The sequence below is a fragment of the Mirounga angustirostris genome, unplaced genomic scaffold (genome assembly GCF_029215605.1).
Source record: "Mirounga angustirostris isolate CCGP_5_RB_7025 unplaced genomic scaffold, mMirAng1.0.hap1 SCAF_12, whole genome shotgun sequence".
NCBI lineage: Eukaryota > Metazoa > Chordata > Mammalia > Carnivora > Phocidae > Mirounga > Mirounga angustirostris.
In genome coordinates this window covers 45,940,334-45,962,903 of record NW_026991720.1, presented here as the reverse complement: position 1 = coordinate 45,962,903, position 22,570 = coordinate 45,940,334, and the positions used below count along the sequence as shown (strand labels likewise).

Genomic DNA, 22,570 nt, shown 5'->3' with positions numbered 1-22,570 from the left:
GTGACTGCTACATTTCTGCAACATTTAGGAACCAAAGCATACCTCTCCTTGTATTTGAGGGTGGAACTATGAAACCAAGATTTGTAAGGGTCTTTCTCTGCTGTCAGCCTGGAGCTGGAGGTAGAAGAGGCAGGGCTGAAAGCAAAGGCAAAACACTATTTTTTTTTTCAAGATTTTTTAATTTTAGAGCAAGAGAGTGAGAGCACAGGGTGGGGGTGGGGAGGAAGAGGGAGAGAGAGAATCTCAAGCAGACTCCCCACTGAGCACGGAGCCCCAAGACCCACGGCTTGATCCCACGACCCAGAGATCTTGATCTGAGCGGAAATCAAGTCTGACTTAAGCCACCCTGAGCCCCAAGGCAAAATAATTTTTTTTTTTAAGATTTTATCTGTCAGAGAGAGAGAGAGAGAGCACAAGCAGGGGAGCAGCAGGCGGAGCAGGGGAGGTAGAGGTAGGCTCCCTGCCGAGCAAGGAGCCCGATGTGGGACTCGATCCCAGGATCATGGGATCATGACCCGAGCCAAAGGCAGCTGCTTAACCAACTGAGTCACCCAGGCATCCCCAAAACAATATTTTAAAGAGATAAAAGAATTTACCTTCCAATAAAGACTCCAAAACCAGATGTAAGAATGTATGGATTTCATTGTACTGAAGGGAATATGCAAATCTTACTAAAAAGAAAGCTACAGATATTAAGAGACAGAAGTACTGTAATTTTCAGGTTTTCAAATGGGCATATGAATGTATAATCATGTCTGACATTTTAGATTTCAATTCAAACAAAAGTGGGTAAGAAACAAAAACTAAACAAAACACCCTTATTACCAAGTGCTCTCCATCTCTTGAAAATAAGTTCCTTGTTATTTTTCCCAGGGTGACTATTACAATGATAATTCATTTTTTTAATAAAAAGGTGAGAGACGTAGTTTTTCCCATAATACTCCACCAAGTCCCTTTTTCTCCTCTTGCAATTTCCAAACAACACTGAGAAATCATCCGTACACTCAATTCAGTGGGGACAGATAGATAGCATGCTGATATCTAATAGCATTGTAGATGTACAGAATATCCTATAAATCATAAATGAGTACAAATTCATTTCCACAAGTAAAGATTCAAATGGCTAATTCCCCATCTGAATCAGAACTCATTGTTTCTTGTTATTTTAATGGCAACCCAACATTTCATTTAATTAGATAAGGTGTTTTATAGAGCTCATTTACTCACTGGGCATTAATCATGATAATGTCCACCTCTTACAAAATAAAATCCCAAACCAAAACAATAGTGATAACTACCACCAAAACCAAACCAACAAAACCCAACACATACACTTTCTCCAGTACCAAACATTCACTATTAACTACTGCCCATAATGCTCAATATTTAATGCTTATTTCAAAACAATTTAAAAGGAACCACAGCTTTCCTTCCAAATACATCTAAACAGGATAGATAATCAGAAGGACATTCAAAGTGTCACTATACCCCTCTCCTACAACAACTTGTCCATCTTCCCCATCTAGTTTCAACATAAAACCTAGAATAATAGGAACATCAATAAAGCTGCTGAGGCAACAGGCACTTGAAGAAGAATTTTTCACAAAACCAATTATTCCCCAAATAAAGTTTATTTTGAAAATACAACATAGTCATATAAATTTAAATAGGACACATCTAGCAATATTAATGAGTCAAATTATATTACAAGTGAGGTCGCCATTCATGTCTGATTATTCCCATGAATGGAAAGACATAAAGTTGCAGCTAAACCAAAGGCAGATACTTAAAAACAATCATAACTTATTTATTTACTTTCATTTCATACTTGTGTCTAAGTATTTAGATGGGCATTGACGTAAATTCACATGAGATAAAGAAATATGGGTGCCTGGGTGGCTCAGTCGTTAAGCGTCTGCCTTCAGCTCAGGTCATGATCCCAGGGTCCTGGGATCAAGCCTCACATCGGGCTCCCTGCTCCGTGGGAAGCCTGCTTCTCCCTCTCCCACTCCCCCTGCTTGTGTTCCTGTTCTCGCTGTCTCTCTCTGTCATATAAATAAATAAAATCTTAAAAAAAAAAAAAAAAAGAAATATGCTGCCCAAATAATCAAAATTCTTTTGACTTTTCCTGCTCAATCAGAGAAAGCATCACAGTAATGTCTATACAAAGTAGCACCACATGACGAGGTCATTCTTTCCCAATGAACACAGCATAAGGCTTTCAGCATTGTGGTTCATAAGTCCTCCAGGTTGAGGAAAATAGCAGTGACAATTTAAGAGTTTTCTACATATAGCTGACTTCATCAGGAAAAGGTGTTATATACGTTCTTCCCAAGACCTTTATGTTTTAGTGAGGGAAATGCAATATACAACTAGTGAAAATGGCCTGTATATGATATAATAATTATTTGTAATTCTCTAAAAAGAAAACCAAAAACCAAAAAAATCTAGAGGTAAACAAGAATGAAAGAACTAAGACACACCCCTGGACCCTCTCACAGTACAGGGTTTTTGAGGCAATTCAGTGCTAACCCCAACAATGAAACCAGAGCCATTTCTACTTTGAGGAAGAATTCAAAAGCACCCAAAACAGCCAGTAAACCATCTTCAAAGGATAAGGACCCAAAGACAAAAAACAGCATTGACTGTTAGAACAAACTGAAGACAGAATGAGGCCCAATGAAGTCAAAGGAGGGCAATTTAAGATACTGAACTTGGGGACTGCAATCTTGTTGCACACATTAGCTGTTGACCTCGGGCAAAACAATCTCTTTGAAGAATAATTTCCTCATCTATAAAATAGGTACACTAAAGATCCACCAGCCTTGTTCATAGGCTTCAGAACAATGAAAATCAAAGACAACGATGTACTTGAGATCACTCTGTGAATGATAAAGAACTCTTCTTAATAAATGGAGATTTGGGGGCTTTTTCAAAGTAATAAGGATAAAAGCCAATTTCAGGTAAAATTATAAAATCACCCATTTTTGTTTAACCCAGGACAGATCTCTATGCAACAGTAGCTGCTGTGGGTCTGTGTCATATTTTGATAAGCAGAAATGGGAAATTTTTGATTGGCTTATAAGTTTCGCTCATGATACAATGTTATTGTAGTATAATACGCTAGTTATAGATATTATTCATTAATAAACCAGGAAGGGTCACTGGCTAGACTTAAAAAGTAAGCACTGACTAAATACACTCTGTTTCTCAGTTACAAAATTTTGACACCTTATTACAAAAAACCAGACACATAAATAATTTGTCCTATTAATCATTATAGGTTATTAGTCCCTAGGAACGGAACCTTATACACCTTAAGTCCTGGGCAGAAGGTTTCAATGTATACATATTTATAAGTCATTAACTCTGTTACTCACTTCAGCATTGCACATCTCCTCAGTAGAGCAGTGTCTGTTCACAAGGCCAGTTCAACAACCATTTCCTCTTTGCTTAAACAGACTCAAAAGCAGTTACAGACACACTGTTTAAGCCTTGGGCTATTGCACAAATGTCAGTATCTAACTTGGAGAAAATAGAGGGAAGTAGAAATAGAGGGAGCTGATGTGTGCTATAACCTGGTCTTATGTTGGACATGCTCCCAGCTGCGATATTTTAAAATTACAAGTAAAACAAGTAAAACAGACGGCTTCATATGTGAAAGCAGAAAATAGTCCAGAAGTCTTCTATTCAAAGACAAATTAATTTTTTCTTCCCAATAACTCACCAGAAAGAAATGGGCATTTAGGAATCCTAAGGGCTTCTTCGAATAATATTCAGAAAAATATATAAAAATAAAAAACAGAACAAGAACAGCACATTATTTAAAAGTAAGACTTTTTTAAAAAATGGTTGCCCTGTCTTTAAGGATGCATGCCATATAAAATGGGAACATGTATCTCTATAACTCATCATGTTTATATGTAAATTCTCTGGCAGATATAAATCCATCTTTGTCTTCATCTTCTTTATCAAAAATATCCTCCACCAAAACATCATGATGACTTTCATTCACCACTGCACCATGCTTTTCAAACTCCTTCTTTAAATACACTTTAACCTACAAAATAATGGGTCTCATTAATGATTCTAATTCATAAGATACCCACATCAAGCCAGTTAATATCACAGAGTGGACTGGTAGTTCATTTGATTATATAGCACAATGACTAAACAACTATAATATATTTTAATGACAGTAAAAGAATTATAAGGAATTTTTTCCCCTTAAAAACAGTTGCTATACTGCTATAGTAGAGACACAGAATATTGCTCAGAGGCAAAGATAAGGCTTATATTATCTGAAAAACACCCAATGAAAGCATATTATCTATTCTTAATTTGAGTCTAAATAAAGCCAAGCATTTGAAAGACTGTAGTCTTTCACTCCATTGAATTATCCAGATCTCATTTTCTAACTAGGGTCAGCATTCCAGATATTTCTCTTAAAATAAGATTAAAGGATGGCATTTTTTAAACTTATATTTTAGAATTTTTAAAATTTTATTATTTAAAAAAAAATCCAGCATAACATACAGCGTTATATTAGTTTCAGATGTACAATATAGTGAGTGATTCAATAATTCTATATATTACTCACGGCTCATCATAGTAAATGTACTCTTAATCCCCTTCACTTATTTCACCCATCCCCCACCTGCCTCCCCCCTCCCCTAACGGCATTTTTTAATTTAAGTAAGTGTCTGGTAATAGTACATGCCGTGGACCTGACTATGATCATACCTCATGACCTTCCAATCTCAGAAATTAAAGCAAAATCCAGCCTAATGAGTGCTTAGACTGAAATTTTCCATTCTCGTTCAGACATTTAAAGATATAAACAAAATGCTGCTCTTAATTGCCCACTAGATTCACCATAATGCAGTTCAACCTGTATTTTCATTTTTAATCATATCTCTAGTACTCCTTCTGTTAGATCAGTAATTTCAAATCCTTCCCCCCTTATGATCAATATGCAAACATATGACATACATTTACTTTTAAGATTCAGGAGATTTAATGAAGTTGTTAAAAAAAAAAGGATGATTAAAGCTAAATGGATTAATATAGAATGTATCTCTAGGATATACTGTGTGAATAAAGCAAAATGCCAAATATTATGTATATCATGCTACTTTTTGTTAAGAAAAGGGGAAATAGGAAAATGTATTCACATTTGTTTGTATTTGCATAAAGAAACACTGGAAGGGTACGTTGGAACCCAATAAAACAGCATACAGAAGGCGGTAGATCACACAGTAGAAGAGGATGTGGGTGGGAAAAAGACTTCTTATTAAACACCTTTTTTAACTGGATTGATTTTTTTTGAACCATGTGAATGTGTTGTATATTTAAGATTTTTGTTTCATGAAAGGTAATTAAAATTTATCTTGAACAGAATAAAGTCCTATGACTGCTAATACTATGAGGTGTTATAAATTGAGTAACTGTAGATAATGACCCTGTGAGTTCATAACAACTGCACTTATTTAAGACTTAATCATTTCCTGGCCATTATAATGAAATCGATCAAAACATAAAAAGGGACTTGATTTCTGACCAGCCAAGGGAGGACGGAGAACATGGACAAACAGAAAAACACAGAGTAGATGTCTACCTCCACTTCTTTCCCCACAGCAACCAGACCAAGACAGGTATGGGTAAAAATGGCTGCAAAAGCCTAAATAAATTATAGAGAAAAGACTTCTTGCTTTCTCCTCACTCAGACACCAGGACTAAGAGGGGTGAAAGTTCTCCTGCTCTGGAAAACCCAGCCTGGAGTCTCCTTTCTCCAGGTGTGAACCAGAACAAAACAGCATGTGAGTTGTTTGCTGCTAATTGCTAGGAAATTACAAGCGCATTTAACAGACAGTTTACAGTTTACAGTTTTAAACAGAAACCTGAGATATTTCTCAGGACATCTATGTTTCTTTCTTTCTTTTTTTTTTTAAGATTTTATTTATTTATTTGAGAGAGAGAATAAGATAGAGAGAGAGAGAGCATGAGAGGGGGGAGGGTCAGAGGGAGAAGCAGACTCCCTGCTGAGCAGGGAGCCCGACACGGACTTGATCCTGGGACTCCAGAATCATGACCTGAGCTGAAGGCAGTTGCTTAACCAACTGAGCCACCCAGGCGCCCTAGGACATCTGTGTTTCTTATATAGCAACTCCAAAATGGGAATTGTCTTAGCAAAATGGATCTTTCAAAAACTCAGGGTGAGGACAAGATACAGTGAACCTTAAGCGTGGTGGGGGTGAGGGGGGGCAGGGGCAAAGGAATGAATGATGTTTCTTAAGTCTCAATATATTTCTCACCAAAACAAGGATTTCCTATTAAAAAAAAAAAAGCCAACATTCAAAGCATCAGTATTTTAAGAAAATTTATAAATAATGTTTTACCCAAGTAAAAATAAATTTTCCTTAAAAATATATTTTTTAAAAAGTGAGAAGAAAGAAACAAAGAAAGAAAGGAATATGAGGAAGGAAAGATCACCTCAGCTTTAGAAAGTTTCCAGTCATCATTAAGATCCATTTCTTGGAATGATTCATGAGATCTTGGTCCATTTCGAATCTCCAGGAGATCAATGTTGAATATCAGTGTACTCTCTGGGGGAATTTTACCTGATATGAGGAGAGAGGGAGGTTCAATTTTATTTAAACAATCCCGGAGTTTTTATGACACAAAACTTGTGATACTGAATAAAATATTCTTTTGATTGAATTAAATGAAGAGCCTTCCTAACATTATCACACGTAAATTACTTATAATCATATTTTACTCGAACAAATAGAACAGAGAAGGAATAATCCAAACTAGTAGATCAAAAGCAGTCTGTTCCTGGCTTTGCAATTACAAATTGCTTAGTGCACACAAACACACACATACATACAGATATACCTAATCGCCGGGTATTAAATTTCAAATATAATTAAGATAGTACATATTACATGCCAAGAATGACTTAAAGGGCTTTAGATAATTCAGAGTTAATTATAGTACAAGTGATTTACTAACTCTGGGGTCACCCAAAGTCCTGACCTAGAAATACAGTACTGCCATCCCTACCACCAGGAGGCAATATCTAGCTAAGTGAGATCTGGGGTCATACCAGCTTACTAGCTAGTGTGAGAGCTTACCCCGGCCCTTCGTTAAGCCTATTTCCTCATCTGTAAAATGCAGAATCTGTTGGGAGTACAAGTGATTTACTAACTCTGGGGTCACCCAAAGTCCTGACCTAGAAATACAGTACTGCCATCCCTACCACCAGGAGGCAATATCTAGCTAAGTGAGATCTGGGGTCATACCAGCTTACTAGCTAGTGTGAGAGCTTACCCCGGCCCTTCGTTAAGCCTATTTCCTCATCTGTAAAATGCAGAATCTGTTGGGAGGATGAAGGAAGATAAATCCATGCAAAATACTTAGCATTATACTTGATAAATAGTGAGCTCTCAATATATGTTAATAAGATATAATTCTCTCACAGGCTTTAAAAACAATACAGAAAGGTTCAACAATTTCAGAAAGGTAGGCAACACCCCCTCTGATATAGAACATTATACCCATTTTGAAGAAATTTCATTAGAGAAGAAATTAAAACAAATTTCTCAGAAGGGAGATAAAAATCTGTAAAAATGAAAAGAGCTTTGTTAAAGTCCCAGGGACCTTAAAAAAAGAAAACTTTCTGGGAAGTATGAACAATTTTTTTCAACTTGTTTCCTTATACTATATTTAACATACAGGTCTAGGTAAACATTACAAATATTTCTTAGTCCCACCACCACCACCCCACACCCAAATCCCACATATTTCCATGAAAGAACGTTTGTTAAATATTAAAGAGAACAAAACTTACACTGTGTGCCCAAGCTTACCGCTCCAGATCTAGACAGAGAAGGGGCATGCACTAGGTCGTTGACAAAACTGGTTGTCTTTCCGAAGGAGACATGCAAACATGATACCAAAAGACTACAAAATTAGTGTTTAATACACATTAGCAGAGTTAATTTCATGGCTCTCACTTTGGAGGAAATGACTCAAATTTAGATCTCTACTTGTTATAAAGTAAAATTGAGTTAAACACAGTAGGGAGAAAGAGTAATGGACTAATACTACATATACATTATAGGTGAGACAATAAAGATACAGCAGGAAGATAAAAGAATACATTTGAACATCAGAGAAACATTTTCTAGATACTTGATTTTCTTCTCTGAAGAGATTATTAAAATAAGAATTGAATTTGGTTAGTAAATTCCATTCTGTGCATAAGATTTATATAGCAAGTTCCATTTTAGAATATACAATGCTTCACAGATGGCACTTACTTTTTTCTCAGAAAACTGGGGCTAGGATTCTCACTTTGTAAATGGTTAAGCTTAGACCTAGGGATACTGTGAAGTCTATACTTCTACAGAATGAGTGGTTCCCTGTCTGGTTCTGATGACTACTTAATAATTTTTTCGGGGCACCTGAGTGGCTCAGTCAACTAACTGTCCCACTCGGTTTCGGCTCAGGTCATGATCCTCTGGGTCATGAGATCGACTCCTGGGGAGGGCTCTGCGCTCAGCGGGGAGTCTGCTTGAGATTCTCTCCCTCTGCCCCGCCCCCCCCCCCCACTCACTCACCATGTGTACTCTCTCTCTCTCTAAAATAAATAACTCTTTAAAAAATAATAATTTTTTTCTTCATTATGTAATACATGCCCATTATAGAGAATTTGGAAGAGATAGAACCAGAAATAAAAGTAAATTCCCAGTAGGGGCGCCTGAGTGGCTCAGTTGGTTGAGCGCCTGCCTTCAGCTCAGGTCATGATCCCAGGGTTCTGGGATCAAGCCCCACATCAGGCTCCCTGCTCAGCGGCGGGGACTCTGCTTCTCCCTCTCCCTCTGCTTCTCCCCTGCTTGTGCTCATTCTCTCTCTGTCAAATAAATAAATAAAACCTTTAAAAGAAAAAACATTTAAAAATAATTCCCAGCCGTCCATTGTTATCATTCTTAATTACATCCTTGTGATTCACTCTGTATGTGCATATAATTTTTTCTAATACTTACTCTTACATATTCTATAGCTTTATTTTCCAATTTTATATATAACATTATATCATACACAGTTGGATATAATTTTTTAATCTTTGAAATGCCATTTTTAAATAACTGGGGCCTATTTTATTTAGCTAAAGCCTTCTCATTATCCACTGAAGTTGGTTCCAATTATTTTTGCTATTAGGAACAATGTAGTAAGGGACATCCCTGTTCATAAATCTTTCTCCTGACACCTGATTATTCCCTTAGGTTAAATTAGAGAGGAATTATAGGACACATACATATCCTATATAGGAAACATCATCTGGCCTCTTGTAAACAGCCCTATGGAAAGCTGCAAGCCTTTCCACCCAAACAGCAGGTGTGCATGCCCATCCTGCAACAAACTAGCACAAAGTCTCCTGGAATCAGCTAGCCCATTTGCTACTGTTTTATTAAACTCATTTCATGTCACTCCATTCGTTTTTATACATGAATGATAAAAGAAGTTATAAAACAACTTTAAAACAAGAGTGAAAACAACCTCCAAAAAAAAAGCTTTGTTGTAGAAAACTTCAGTTTTGAGTCACCAGCAGCCCACATCTAACCCTCCTTCAATGCCTTAATCATCTATATTTTACATGTTCAACTTATCAAAACACATCTGTTGAATAATTTTCTTTTTGCATTGTTAAAATAAATTGATGAGTTTCAGCTGGGGAGGATGAAAAATTTCTGGAAGTGGAGAGTGGTGATCCTTGTACAACAATGTGAATGTTCAGAGTGTCACTGAACTGTACACTTAAAAAAATGGCTAAAGTAGTAAGCTTTATGTTATGGGTATTGTGCCACAATTTTTTTAAAAAAAACCCATTATTTGGGTTAATATGGTGGTTAATTGTTAATGATAGAGTTGAAGGTTCCAGAACTTCTTATCATTAGCTCAGTTGACTATTAAGATATGATGGCTTTAATTTGACCATTTCAAATGATAATCAAGACACAATCATACTTCCAAAAAAAATACACATCCTCTACTTACTTTTAGGGAAAAAAAAACACATAGTAGTTACTCTGATTTCGGTCTCCTAATCCAGAGAAGAACTCCAACGCTATAGTAAAAATGTAGAGTTGTTATTACCTTTTCCTTCTTTTCCATAGCCCAGGGCAGGAGGAATGGTGAGCTTTCTCTTCTCTCCTACACACATTCCCTTCAAGCCCTGGTCCCAACCTTTGAGAGCCTCCAGGATGCCCAAGGTAAACCAAATGGGCTGACCGTTGTTATGTTTGTGACTACAATAGAAAGAAAACACATTAGAACTGTTTAGAAACTCTATTTTTTTTTTTTATTGCTGTGGTGTATTTTTTTCCACCCATAAGTGATTCAATTTGGAAATTAACAAAAACAGCTATATACATACACACAAAACCAAGTCAATTTTGTAATTCATTGCCCATATTTCTTGATACAAACTTCACACAATTGACTCAGGTAGAGAAGAGCAGAGGGAGTAATAATAAAAACAGTTAATAACTATTTGCGATTTATTGTATATCAGGTATTCCCCTCAATGCTTTGCTTCTTTTAACTCTTGACAATAATCATCTGAGGTAAGTACCGTTATTTCCCTATTGTACAGAGGAGGAAACTGAGGTTAAGTGTGCCAGTATTTGATCCAACTCCAAAGTTCAAGGTCTTAACCACAGTGATGCTGTTCCAGGAAAATCTTAAGGGGGCAGAAGAGGGAAAAAATAATGGAAAATGTGAGAGTTTGGGAAGGAAGATGAGAAGCTAAGGAGAATTTACTGCCAAGACATGTGGGTCCATACCCATATGGACACTGGACAGTCAGGGACACAGCACCTTCTAGCCTACCCATGAACTGTCCTGATGTACAGCCTGGGGATGGCTCTGACAGGTGGAAAGGCTGTTCTTCAACCCTGAACCCCTAGATACTGGCCACAGGCATCTTCTGTGGGGGCTCTGCAGGGAAGCCTGGAGGAGTGGCCCCTGGACTGAGGGAAAAGGAAATAGTCAAAGTATCCTGGCTCATGAGCTGGAGAGAGGCCAGCCTAAGAAACCTAGCTGGTGAGCTACTAGGGAGTTTACAGGCTGAGTAGTGCCTGAGCCCCAAATAGCTCCCTTTCAGTGCAATAAGGAAAGTTTTCTCAAAGATATCTTATAGGTGAGAAAGAGAAATCACTCTGTTAGGTTTCATGGGCACTATGGTTAGTTACTAAATCCAGGTAAAGGCCATTATTTCTTCTTTTCCTTAATTTCCCCCCATGACTAAAGAAACAAATTACCAACTGTAAAAGACTTGGGAAGGTTAGAAAAGAATAAAGAAGGAAGAAAACAATCTGACACCCAGCGCTGACTACAGCTTTGACACGTTTCTTTCTTGTCACAGCTAAAGGATTTAAGCTCTTTACCACACAGGCTAGCGTTCTAGAAATGGCAAACATGCTTTACAGTGGACCATTTGATGGTAATTCTTCACAATACTCAGGGTAAGCAGTTTCTAACCATTTACACTGAGGCCGCATGACAACAGTCCCCTCATCAAGTACTAGAACTTTAGTAGCCAACTGCCAAATAATGTCTTATGGCTACCACCAAAGTCCACATAGATTCTGAGACCTTAAAGAAATTAGGCTGTGTCAACATCGGACTAAAAATAAAGATGTGAGGGGCGCCTGGGTGGCTCAGTCCTTAAGTGTTTGCCTTCTGCTCAGGTCATGATCCCAGGGTTCTGGGATAGAGCCCAGCAGGAAGCCTGCTTCTTCCTCTCTCACTCTCCCTGCTTGTGTTCCCTCTCTCTCTGTCTCTCTCTCTGTCAAATAAATAAATAAAATCTTTAAAAAAAAAATAAAGATGTGGTTGAAAATTTAAAACGCAAATCTTAATACTGTTTAACGTTCACTGCGGCACTGGCCTTGTCGATAAGGAGATAGAGCTGTTGAGAATTCTATGGCAAGCCACTGTTTTGGAAATCGGAAGGGCTAACAGAGTTCAGAGAAGGGTGCCATTCACTTCTCCAAAGACATACCAGGACTGAATGCTCAATGAAGACAGGTCATCAAAAACCAGATCTAGGAGGGTCCACAAAGTTTCACTACTTTGGTTCATGCCATTCTCTCTACCTGGAATGTCCTCTCTGCCCCCATTCTCGACCGGAAGGAACCCTCCACCCATCTTTCAAGGCCCACATCAATTATGATCTCTGGGAAGTCTTCTCTTTCTCCACCTCTCAGAGCATAAATAATTCCAGACTCCATTATGCTTTGTGAACATTTGAACATTCTGTACTATACAGCATGAGTTATGGACTTGTCTTTCTCCTCTGTAGATGATGGACTGCTGGAGGACAAGGATGCACTCTTAATCACTTTTGCATCCTCAAGGCCTGACTTGTGGCCACTCAACAAGGGTTTGTTAGATGGACAGATAAATGAATGGACAAGGATGGAGAAGCCACAATTTTTCAATCTCCCTAGTATCAAGCACAGGGCCTAACATAAAAGAAATGGTCAATAAATACTTTTGGAATGGAATGAAGAGAATCAATGCCTAATTAGAAATCAGTACACTTGTAGAACTTTTCCACGTTGCAATTTCTTTGTTTATAGAACAGAAAAAAATGATAGTGTAACCACCTGAAAATCCTTCACTGTAGGTATTGGATTAATCTTCCATAACCACACCCACACCCATCAATGAAGTCTTTGAATTTCTAGAAAGAAACAAATAATGAAACAAATCATGGTACTGTGCCTTGCCCAAAATGTCATCTGTAAGAACAATGATTAACTAGATCAATGGACTAGCATTAGTATACCTTACAACAAGCAAATAAATGATTGTGTATTCTTCTCATGAAGTCGCTGTGAAAAGTTTTAAGTAAATTTCACCTACACCAAATAAAAAATGGAATTGAGTCATTTTCCCTTGGGAATGGAGTTTGAAAAATGAGAATTCCTTTCAGTTTTTTTTTTTTTCTACGTATTGCCTAACTATGCATCTAGATATTTCTGGAGTATTTCAAAGATTCTAGCGCTATTTTTTATAATAAAAATTAACCCTTTAACCTTACCACATGTTTCCAAAAAGAACTTCAAAGGCCCCGTTATATAAGATTGTCGTTAAACGATTTCCTTTCCCAAAGAAGGAAATAATATATTGCAGTTTTTAAAAAGAGAGGTAAAACCTGGTACAGGCTACCTTTCCTGCCCGAGAGCGGGCATAGGTGGGTGGGTTCTTCACTATTTTACCTTCAAGGTATAATTACTTACGTAGAGTGAAATAAGGAGCCATCCTTTTCTAAGTAGCCTTCATAATGGACCAACATCAAATCCCCCCCTTTGGTCTTGCGATGGCAGATGAAAGGCTTCTGAAGCACCTCAATCTTCACTTCTGGTTCAGGGATCAGAGCCCCACTCAAAGAAGTGACCAACAGCGTCAGGACCGCGTTGCACAAGAAAAGCCTCATGTTGCTGGAGCAGGAAAGAAGTTCCTACAAAAACAGAGAAAGGGCCCCCGACCTCATAGAGCTAAGAATGTAGTTGAAGCCTTAAGGACAACCGCCTCTGGCACGTTCATGATTCTCTGTTCCTAGTAGACGTGGCACATTTACCACGACAACTTTCCCACGCACTGCGAACCCACCCATAAAGAGTTAAACTCCAAACCCGGGTCTCACTGGCTCTCACAGCTCGGCCGCCGGAGAAGGACGGCTTCCCATTGGCTTGCGGTGCTGTCCGCTGGAGACTCTCAAACCAATGATGCTGCAACAATTACAGCTGGGCGGAGCCGGGCACCAGTCCCGCTGCGAACCGCGGGGAGTGGTCCTAGAGTTCGGCGGATTAAAGTATTCCACAACCTCGGACTTCGTGGGACAGAGGGACGCGAGGACCTCACCGGAAACGCCTCCGGCAGATTTACATCTGTAAAATATGCAGGCTTAGCTTGCGCGGAAGAGTCCTGGGCCAGGTGAAAGGGTAGCGGTTTCCGGAAACACTCGTTTACTCTGGCCGATGCTGAGAGGCCGCCCCCAGGATTCCACAATCCTGCTACTGCGATTATTTAATTTACCGTATAACCGATAAAGACTTCAGTAGTTCTGTAGGGTTCGCAAAGCGCGTTCCGTTCCCGTGCGTAAACCCCACAACACTGCCAGTAAAGCAGGGTCTTTAATCCCAGTTAAGTGATAAGTGTATCTGGGCTAGGAGAGGTTAAGTGTCCCGCTTAAAGTTGTTCATCCTCAAAGCAGTTGAGCTCCGCCTTCAAACCAGGTCTGATTCATTCTACAACACCGCATAATGTTATGGCTGCTAATAATTTATCACTTAGGTGGTGACCGTAGTGATAGCTTCTATCGTGAATAAGGACGTACAGACCTCCACTTTAAAAAAGAAACAGTAATCACGCTTATAAGGTACATTGGTTCATCTTAGCTTAAAATTATTAGCTTTACCTCTTTTGCCTAATTTCAAAAGCAAAACATATTCATTATAGTCGATTTGGAAGAAATTGGAAAGCACGAAAGTAGGTTTTCCGGTTAAAATACAGGAGTCGAACTAAATACGTATTTCAGACAACGAATTCATCGTTCTGTATTTTATTTGCTAAATCTGGCCGTCTTATGCTAAAGAAAAAGAGAAGGGGAAAAAAGATCGTCTATAGCGCCACCATCTACAAATAATCACCTTAACATTTTCGGTGCATGCTTTTGTGACATATGACTAAAATAATTTGGACCAGATTGTACACTTGGTTTCGTAACCTGCTCTTTCCACTGAATCTGTTGTTAACATTTTCCCTGGCCAAATATCCTTAGCACAGTACTTTCTCCCACTTTAATATGCTTAGGAATCCCCCGGAGAATCTTGTTAAAATACAGATTTCGACTCAGGAAGCCTGGGCTTGGGGTGAGATCCTGCAATTTCAACAAGCTCCTAGGTGATGGCCAATGCTGCTGTCCATGGATCATACTTGCAGTAGCGAGGCCTTAGGGTTTAGACAACATGTTTACTAGCCGCACAGTATCCTATCGTGAAATTCCTATCAACTCCGTAGGCTCTATTGCTGGCTACCTCGATTTTGTGGGATCAATTAGCCTTGAAATAAGAGTTGGACCCTGGGAACTAGAACGCAGGAGGCACCCCCAAACATCGAGAGGTGGGTTCTTCCCAATCTACGGTACCATGAACAGTCAGGACTGTATCCCACCCTGGTCTCCACGGATCGCCCTCCTTCCCTCAGACCCAACGCCTACTCCCAAGTCCGCCTCCCAGGACTCAATTTCCCTGCCAGCCCCTCCCGCTGCGTCGGCCCCGTCGCCGCCAACGCCGCGGTTGCTGCCAAACCCCGGCGTGGATTTCGGGAACGTGCGCGCGGACGGCGCATTGGGCATGCGCAAGGGGGCCCCGGGCCGGGCGGGCTGAGGACTCTCAGGTTGCTCGCTCTTGCGCCGCCGGCCAGCGGCTCCCTCGCCAGCGGCAACTTGGAGGCTGCAGCCACCACTCGGTCCCACCGGGTGCCTTGGCCTCCTTGTGAACGGTGCGCCGGCTCCACAGCGCGGGCCCCCCGGCCGGCCGCGTCCTCACGTGCGGAGGCAGCCGCAGTGACCCCGCCCCCGGGCCGAGGATGTGAGACTGGCCGGGCGTCCCCGCACCGGGCCCGGGCGCCGGGAGTCGGCGGCTCGGCAGCGCTGGGCGATGGCCCTGCTGCCGGTGCTCCTCGCCTCCTGGGGCTTGGGGCAGTGAGGGGGCCGGCGGGCGAGGGGAAACGGCCCCGGCGCGGCGGGGACCAAAGGACCTCGGGCGCCATGGAGGGGGTTCTGTACAAGTGGACCAACTATCTGAGCGGTGAGTGGGGGGCGCGCCAGACGCCGGGTCCTTTGTTTGAGCGGCCGGAGGGCGGCGTCGGGACGCGAGTCCTTCGGGTCGGGGTCATGGTCCCTCCTGAAGCCAGAGAGGCCTGCACGGGCCGGGGGCTGTTCTCACAGGACCGTGTCACCCATGCTGTACGGACACAGCCCCTTGTTGGTGCTGGGTGAGGGCCGTAGCTGGCCTTTCACTTCAAGGGAAGCTATGAAATACTGAGCTTTGCGGGGACTTGAAAGGCAGGATGGCCTCGGTGTCCGAGGGAGGGGGGCGCTGACTCTCGCAGTGGGGTCTTCTGGGAGTCTGTCGAATTCTGGCGAAGGAACCGGTCTCGCCTGGCCAGCAGATAGGTCGGAGGGTTTCAAATGAATGCCGAAGGCGAGCTGGAATTCCAGAGGTGAAAGGTCCTTTTTCAAGCAAAGTCCCCGCTGCAAACACTTCCCTTTTGTCACCTTCGGAGTCACCTGTGCGGACCAAGGTATCAGAGTTCCATCTCAACAGTTTCAAAGCGCCGAAGTATGTACACAGTTTTTGCTTTTCTCACTGAGCATTCTTTTTGTTTTACAGACTCAGAAATTACCATGAGATGAAACCGTGGCAACTGTTTCGTTGCACTTCTGAGCAGAATGGCTTAAAAATAGTACCCCGCCCCCTTTCCAATGTGTGGAAGTACTTTGTTTCGTATCTTGGAAGGTCATAACTGTTCTCCAGCTGTGAATATGATTCAGAACGAGCTTTTTTTTTTTCATTTGTGCAACCAGTGTTTAGTAAAAGCCGCCTGCTTGCTAGAAACTTGTGTTAGGCACCTTTTGGGAACTAAACTTTATTATGGAAGATGAGCTGGACACTTAATTTTAATAGCAGTGTATTTGAAACCAGAAATATTCCCATTATCTCTTATAGTGGGAGAGAGATATTGTCCCATCCTTTCTTTGATAGAACAGTTTTTTAAATGTTGTAGTGTGGTGTAGTGTGCTCTGGGGTGGTTTAAGGACTGATGCATCTGGGAGGACCAGTTGGCATAATGACTTTGATGAGATTACGTAGCACAGCCAAAAGTGCACCTGTTGGGTGTACCCAGAATCTCTTCCTTAGGCAAACTGTGGGTAGAAGTGAGTTCTATTTATTTTTCTTATAATCATTAGTAGAGACTGAGTGAGAAGTGTTTTAGAAGATCTGGCCTTTGCTGTTGAGGATTAAATTGGGTGTGGATAACTTGTGGCTGGGCTTTGGTGAATGTCTGATGCTGGTTAACACTCTACTAAGCTAAAGGGAACATGCTTGATCAGGTAATTTTTCCTTTGAGGTATCTCTAAGCCCTGAGATGTATGGATCTTATGCCCTAGAGTAAAATTTAGTTCCTGGTCTTTCACCCCTTTCCATCACACATGCTATTTAACTTTTTTCTTTCAACCTGAACACTCATTGTTCTTTTCTTCTACCCACCCCCCCACCTTTTTTTTTTTTTTTTTTTTTTGCTTCACCTTTCTTACTCTCCTTCTCCTTTATATAGAAAGGTTAGTCTCTGGGTACAGTACCTGCTTCCTGTTGTGAAATGCCTTTTTTCCCCCTGTTTTTATGTATCCTTCAATAAAGTAAAATTTCTCTAAAAGGATCTTTTGGAATCTTTATCATGTGATGTCTGTACCATCTGTCCTGTTGGAAAAGTCTCTCTTTTTTTTTTTTTTCTGCCCCAAGTAAGAGAAGTCAATTCTGTGAGTGTGCCAGGGTGGAAGCCCTAAAAAAAGGTGGCTGGAGCCATTGCCAGAGGCAGCTGTCCTTATATCATGCTGCTTGTTCCCTTGACCCAGGTGCCTCCTCATTGTGGGCACACTGTTCATAGAAGCCCATCCCACCGCTGGGTACTTTTCCTGGATATACTTACAGTTATGTTTCAGCACATTGTCTTTCGTTAGGAGATAAATTTACTTCAGAAAGGAGCAGTATAGCCTAGGAGGAACAGATGCATTCTTGTTTCTTTCACCCTCCTATGTGAGTTAGTCTCCCAAAAGAGCATAGTGTGACTGTTAATGACAAGCTTTGATGAAAACATTGTTACTTCTTCTTTTCTGAAGCTTGTTTTTTTTGTTTGTTTGGTTTTTTAAAGATTTTATTCATTCATTTGATAGAGCACAAGCAGGGGGAGCAGGAGAGAGAGAAGCAGTCTCCCCACTGAGCAGGGAGCCCAACACAACAGGGGGCAACATGGGGCTCTATCCCAGGACCCTGGGATCATGACCTGAGCCACCCACGTGCCCCATGAAGCTTGTTTTTAAAAGTAATATTTTTTCTTAGGGTTTTATATGTCATAATTTTAAAATATATATAATCCCAGCCCCAGTTTGTGTTCATCTGAATTTTTCTCTAAATCATACCTGTTTGTATAATTTTGTCATGCCCACAGCTTGATATGGGAAGCCTTTTGTCAAATTTGAGTGGAGAAGTTAGGAAATCAGTTTATTAGCTGATCCTTTGACTGTTTGGAGGATATTGTTAATTTCACTTACCACCTACTGCATCCTGGGCACTATGTTAGCCACAGGGCAAGCAACATTGAGTAAGACGGACACAGTCCCAGCCTTCCTTGAGCTTATAGTCTAGTGGGGGAGAAAGACATTCGTTGAATAAGTACTTAGAAACATGTTCCAAGTGTGTGTGATTTGGGGGAAGGTGAAGGGGAGAAGCTAGTTTGGGTCATTGGGGACTGCTTCTCTGAAGAAAAGATTTAAGCAGAGCCTAAAGGATAAATAGAAGTGAGTGAGGCCAAGGCAAAGCTGCAACTGGAGGTTGCAACGAAGAATTTTTAGCTACAGGGAATGTCACTATGAAGGCCCCAAGGCGGGATAGAGACAGGTGAGTGAGGAAAGGAAAGACCCACATGGCTGCAGAGTTTAGAGTGAGGCTAAGCCTCCAACAAGGCTGCAGGGGTGGGTAGGAAGCTTGATAGGCCCCTGCAGGGTCTCTTACGCTGTTAGAAACACCGTGGAGTGGTTGGAGTGTGTGAAAGAGAGAGAAATGATGAGATTGTTTAAAAGCTTACTTTGATTGCATTTATTGTATTTTGCTAAATACTGTATTTATTTTGTGAGTTTCTCTTGCCTCTTGAATTAAACTGGTAGGTATCAATTACTGAAAGTTGGAAGCATCATCAAAGCCCGAGAGTAGCATCTTAATTGCTTACATGAGTGTAGTGCTAAAATACAGAAATACAAGCAGTCCCTTTCCCTAATACACTAGGTATTATACTCAGGTACCCTGTGCTCCTTAAAAGGAAAATGAAAAAGAAAAAAAAGCGAGAGAGAAACCAAGAGCGTATGTGTATTTTCTTCAACAGCCCTGAGCCATCCCACTTTTTAAGCATCAGAACATTGGACATTCTGGGATTTAGTGTCAAGCCCTCTCTTCAAATATTAGATTACACCTGGAATGAAAGGGAAAGGATCAGACACTTCACAAATACCTATATTGTGTGAGACCCAGAGCTAGGCATTGTGTTTGTTATTTGTATCTTTCAAGCCCTAAAAGTTGGTCAGGGAATATTATACATGCTCGGTTGTAAATTAATGCTCTACAGTAGAACGCTAGTTGAGGAATCAGTTGATAGCAGCTCTGTCACTGCCAGCTTCAGAGTCACTTTATCATTCTGAGCTTAGCATCTTCCTCCATAAAAATGATGAGATTTACCAGTTAGTAATTATAAAAGTAGTAACTCAATAATGTTCCAGGCACTATTCTAAACATTTTACATGGATTATCTCATTTAATCTTCACGGCAATTTTAAGAAGCAGTTGCCTTTATTATTCCCATTTTCCAGATGAAGATATTGAGACACAGAAAGGTGAAGGAACTGGCCCAAGGTCACACAGTAAGTGGCTTCAGAGTCATTGCTCCATTACATAATACTTTGAAAGGTCCTTCCTGCTTGATCATTATATAATTCTAGCTGATTCATAATGCACCTATATTTAAAGTATGTTGACCTAGAATAGCAGACTCTATTTGGGGGTAGGAGGAAGGGAGGAGTTCAGGAGTGAGGAAGAGTTTGCTCAGCTTTGTGCATATGTTTTGTCACAAGGAAATTTTCTGAGCTGTGCTATGAGCTTTCTGCTTTGCAGTTTTAGGTCCCTTTCCTGCTCACTCAGCAAACAGGAGGACTGCTGCCCTGAGCTCTATCCAGCTGCAGGCTTCATGGGCCCAACCAGCAGGTTAGGGCACAAGCACATTGCAGTATGCATTCCAGAAATAACAAAAGCTTGCATAATACTGACCAGATGGTTGTCTGAGGAGGTGCTATAATTTTGCTTACTAACCCCCCCCAACCCAGGTGGAGGAGGGTGACTCTTGCCTGTATATGTTTGTGCTGTATAAACAGTGCCAAGAGGACATCTAGAATGTGAGTGATCCAGAGCAAGATTCTCATGGTCTCATAACCACTGGCCAACCTTTTTGTTGTTGTTGTTTTAACATTTTTATTGAGATAATGATTCACTTATCGTAAATTTCACCACTTAAAGTATACTAGTTAATAGTTTTTAGTGTATTTAGAGTGTAACCATCACCACAATTTTAAAACATTTGCATTATCCCCAAAAGAAACCCAGTTTGCAATCATTCCCACCCCACCCCCTCTTGCCTTTGACAACCACTAATCTTATGTCTGTGTAAACTTGTCTGTTCTAGACATTTCATATAAAGGAAATCATACATAATGTGGTCTTTTGTGACTGACTTCTTTTACCTAGTATAATGTTTTTTGGGTTCACGAATGTATAATATGCATCAGTACTTCATTTCTTTTTATTACAAATAATACTCCACTGTACGGATATACCATATTTTGTTTATCCATTCATCAATTGGAAATTTGAGTTGCTCTATTTGTTTGGGTTATTATGAGTAAAGGTTCTGTGAATATTTGTGTCAAGTTTTTGTGTGTACATGTTTTTGTTTCTCTTGAATGTAAACCTAGGAGTCGAGTTGCTGGGTCATATGGTAACTCTGTTGAATAATTTGGGGGAGCTACCAAGCCGTTTTCCAAACTGGCTGCACCATTTTACATTCTTAACAGTAATGAAAGAATGTTCCTATTTCTCCACATTCTCACCAACCTCCTTATTATCTGTGTTTTTTATTATATCCATTCCTGTGAGTGTGAAGTAGTATCTCATTGTGGTTTTGATTTCTCTTTCTCTGATGACTGTGTTGATCATCTTTTCATGCACTTATGAGCCATTTGTATATCTTCTTTGGAGAAATGTCTATTTACAGCCTTTGCCCACTTGTTGACTGAGTTATTTTGTCATTATGGAATTGTAAGAGTTCTTTATTCTGGATATAGTTTCCTTATCAAATATATGATTTGCAAATATTTTTTCCTGTTCTGTAGATTACCTTTCACTTTCTCGATGGTATCATTTGCTGCACAAAAGTTTTTAATTTTGATTAAAATTAATTTTTATCAATTTTTTTTCTTTTATTGCTTGTGCTTTTACTGTCATAGCTTAAGAAACTATTGCCTAACTTAACCCAAAGTCATGAAGATTTACTCCTGATTTTTTCTAAGTTTTTATAGTTTGAGCTCCTGCATTTAGGTCTGTGGTCCATTTTGAGTTAATTTTTTTGTGTGATGTGAGAGTTAAGGGTCACTTTTATTTTTCACATTCTCTGTGGTATCCAGTGTTCAACTCTTTATTCATGATTTCAGTGACGGGACCATGGGCCAGTATATTTGAATGTTTTAAATGCGAAGGTTTGAAGTCAGAAAGCCCTGAGTTCAAAGTTCTCCTCTGCTACTTACTAGTGCTGACGCCTTGAGCAAGTTACTTACTCTCCCTGAGCCTCGGTTTTAAGATGACAGCAAGAATAATAGCCATACTAGGTTTATTATGAAGGTGAGATGGATAATATATATGAACCTGCCTGGTACATAGTTCACTTACTGTTAGGTTAATTGGACAGCTGTTTTCATTAACGATGCCAGAAAAATTCAGTTGTTTATTTTGTCTTTGTGCAAACTGTGGCTCCTCATGGCTTCTGAGAGTATATGTATCCTGAATTCTTTCAGTCCTCCTTTTGGAAGTTGGAGTGGTATAATTTATAAAGGAAAATATTCAAATGAACCATCAGAATCTTGGAATTGACTGTGTAGTCCTATGACAGTCATTCTTTTGAATGAATGCTGATTACAGATCATGTAATTTTGTGTAATACTGTACTTTTGCTTCTAGCAAAAATTAATAATCTGGTAAGGAACATAAGAGATGTTAGACCATTGCCTCATTGGCACTCCATCAAAAGCCGCACAGTCTTTCCATTGATTCTGATGTGTGATGTGGTTGGCAATGTTAGGGGTGACCGTGGAATCTTATGTCATTGAAGTGGTCTGTAGATTGAAGAGGGTTGGGGACCTTTTTTCTCAGACTATACTCTCAGTGTTTAATCTTTGCCAAATCCTGTTACCATTACTTTCATCTTGTTTAGAATTGAGCAAAAGCCAGTTAAATTCCATTAGGAAAAGATTTTAGACAGATAAGAAAACAGGCAATGGAGCTCTGTTGGACGCAAGACAGATGAATGAGACAACAGGGAGGGTGAGTCCAAAAAAAATACCATGATGCTTGGGCATTTCTCTCCCTAGATCTATTTTCAAGTTCGTGGAGTAGGT

At 40.1% G+C, this 22,570-nt stretch overlaps 3 protein-coding genes and 1 long non-coding RNA gene across 6 annotated transcripts in view; 2 read left to right on the top strand and 2 right to left on the bottom strand.

The window, feature by feature from the left end:
* Positions 1-6,609, bottom strand: part of SCRN1 (secernin 1) — a 79,424-nt gene extending 72,815 nt beyond the window's left edge. The window contains exon 1 of the mRNA XM_064575106.1: positions 6,493-6,609. The gene's annotated coding sequence lies outside the window, so the exon portion shown is untranslated. The remainder of the gene's footprint in view (positions 1-6,492) is intronic.
* On the bottom strand, positions 1,621-14,201 carry FKBP14 (FKBP prolyl isomerase 14). Of its 2 annotated transcripts, none has more exons than XM_064575107.1 (5): positions 13,721-14,201; positions 13,314-13,534; positions 10,162-10,313; positions 6,493-6,620; positions 1,621-4,060 (listed from the first exon to the last, which is right to left on the bottom strand). In XM_064575107.1, exons 2-5 carry the CDS (start codon positions 13,508-13,510, stop codon positions 3,902-3,904), a joined length of 636 nt encoding a protein of 211 aa, XP_064431177.1. In that variant the 5' UTR covers positions 13,511-13,534; positions 13,721-14,201; the 3' UTR covers positions 1,621-3,901. The 2 variants fall into 2 exon arrangements, with proteins under 2 accessions (XP_064431177.1, XP_064431178.1); XM_064575108.1 differs by lacking the exon at positions 13,721-14,201 and adding an exon at positions 13,687-13,705.
* A 983-nt stretch (positions 14,202-15,184) lies between these two features.
* Positions 15,185-22,570, top strand: part of PLEKHA8 (pleckstrin homology domain containing A8) — a 56,537-nt gene continuing 49,151 nt past the window's right edge. Inside the window, exon 1 of one of the 2 annotated variants that reach the window (XM_045864499.3) lies at positions 15,185-15,887. In XM_045864499.3, the coding sequence (XP_045720455.1) occupies positions 15,848-15,887 (40 nt within the window). In that variant the 5' untranslated portion in view covers positions 15,185-15,847. The remainder of the gene's footprint in view (positions 15,888-22,570) is intronic. The other variant, XR_006788739.3, reaches the window with a different exon arrangement.
* LOC135362091 (uncharacterized) lies at positions 15,918-22,124 on the top strand. The gene is made up of 2 exons (XR_010406447.1): positions 15,918-16,383; positions 16,473-22,124. It is a non-coding gene; the product is annotated as an uncharacterized LOC135362091 (long non-coding RNA).

What these genes read in the sequence shown, in the direction of transcription:
- FKBP14 (XM_064575107.1), bottom strand. Translation starts at nt 13,510, where the DNA reads ATGAGGCTTTTCTTGTGCAACGCGGTCCTGACGCTGTTGGTCACTTCT. An exon ending in GGCTCCTTATTTCACTCTAC is followed by an intron (nt 10,314 to 13,313) that starts GTAAGTAATTAT and finishes TTTCTATTGTAG; the next exon opens with TCACAAACATAACAACGGTC. An exon ending in CTATGGAAAAGAAGGAAAAG is followed by an intron (nt 6,621 to 10,161) that starts GTAATAACAACT and finishes TCCTCATATCAG; the next exon opens with GTAAAATTCCCCCAGAGAGT.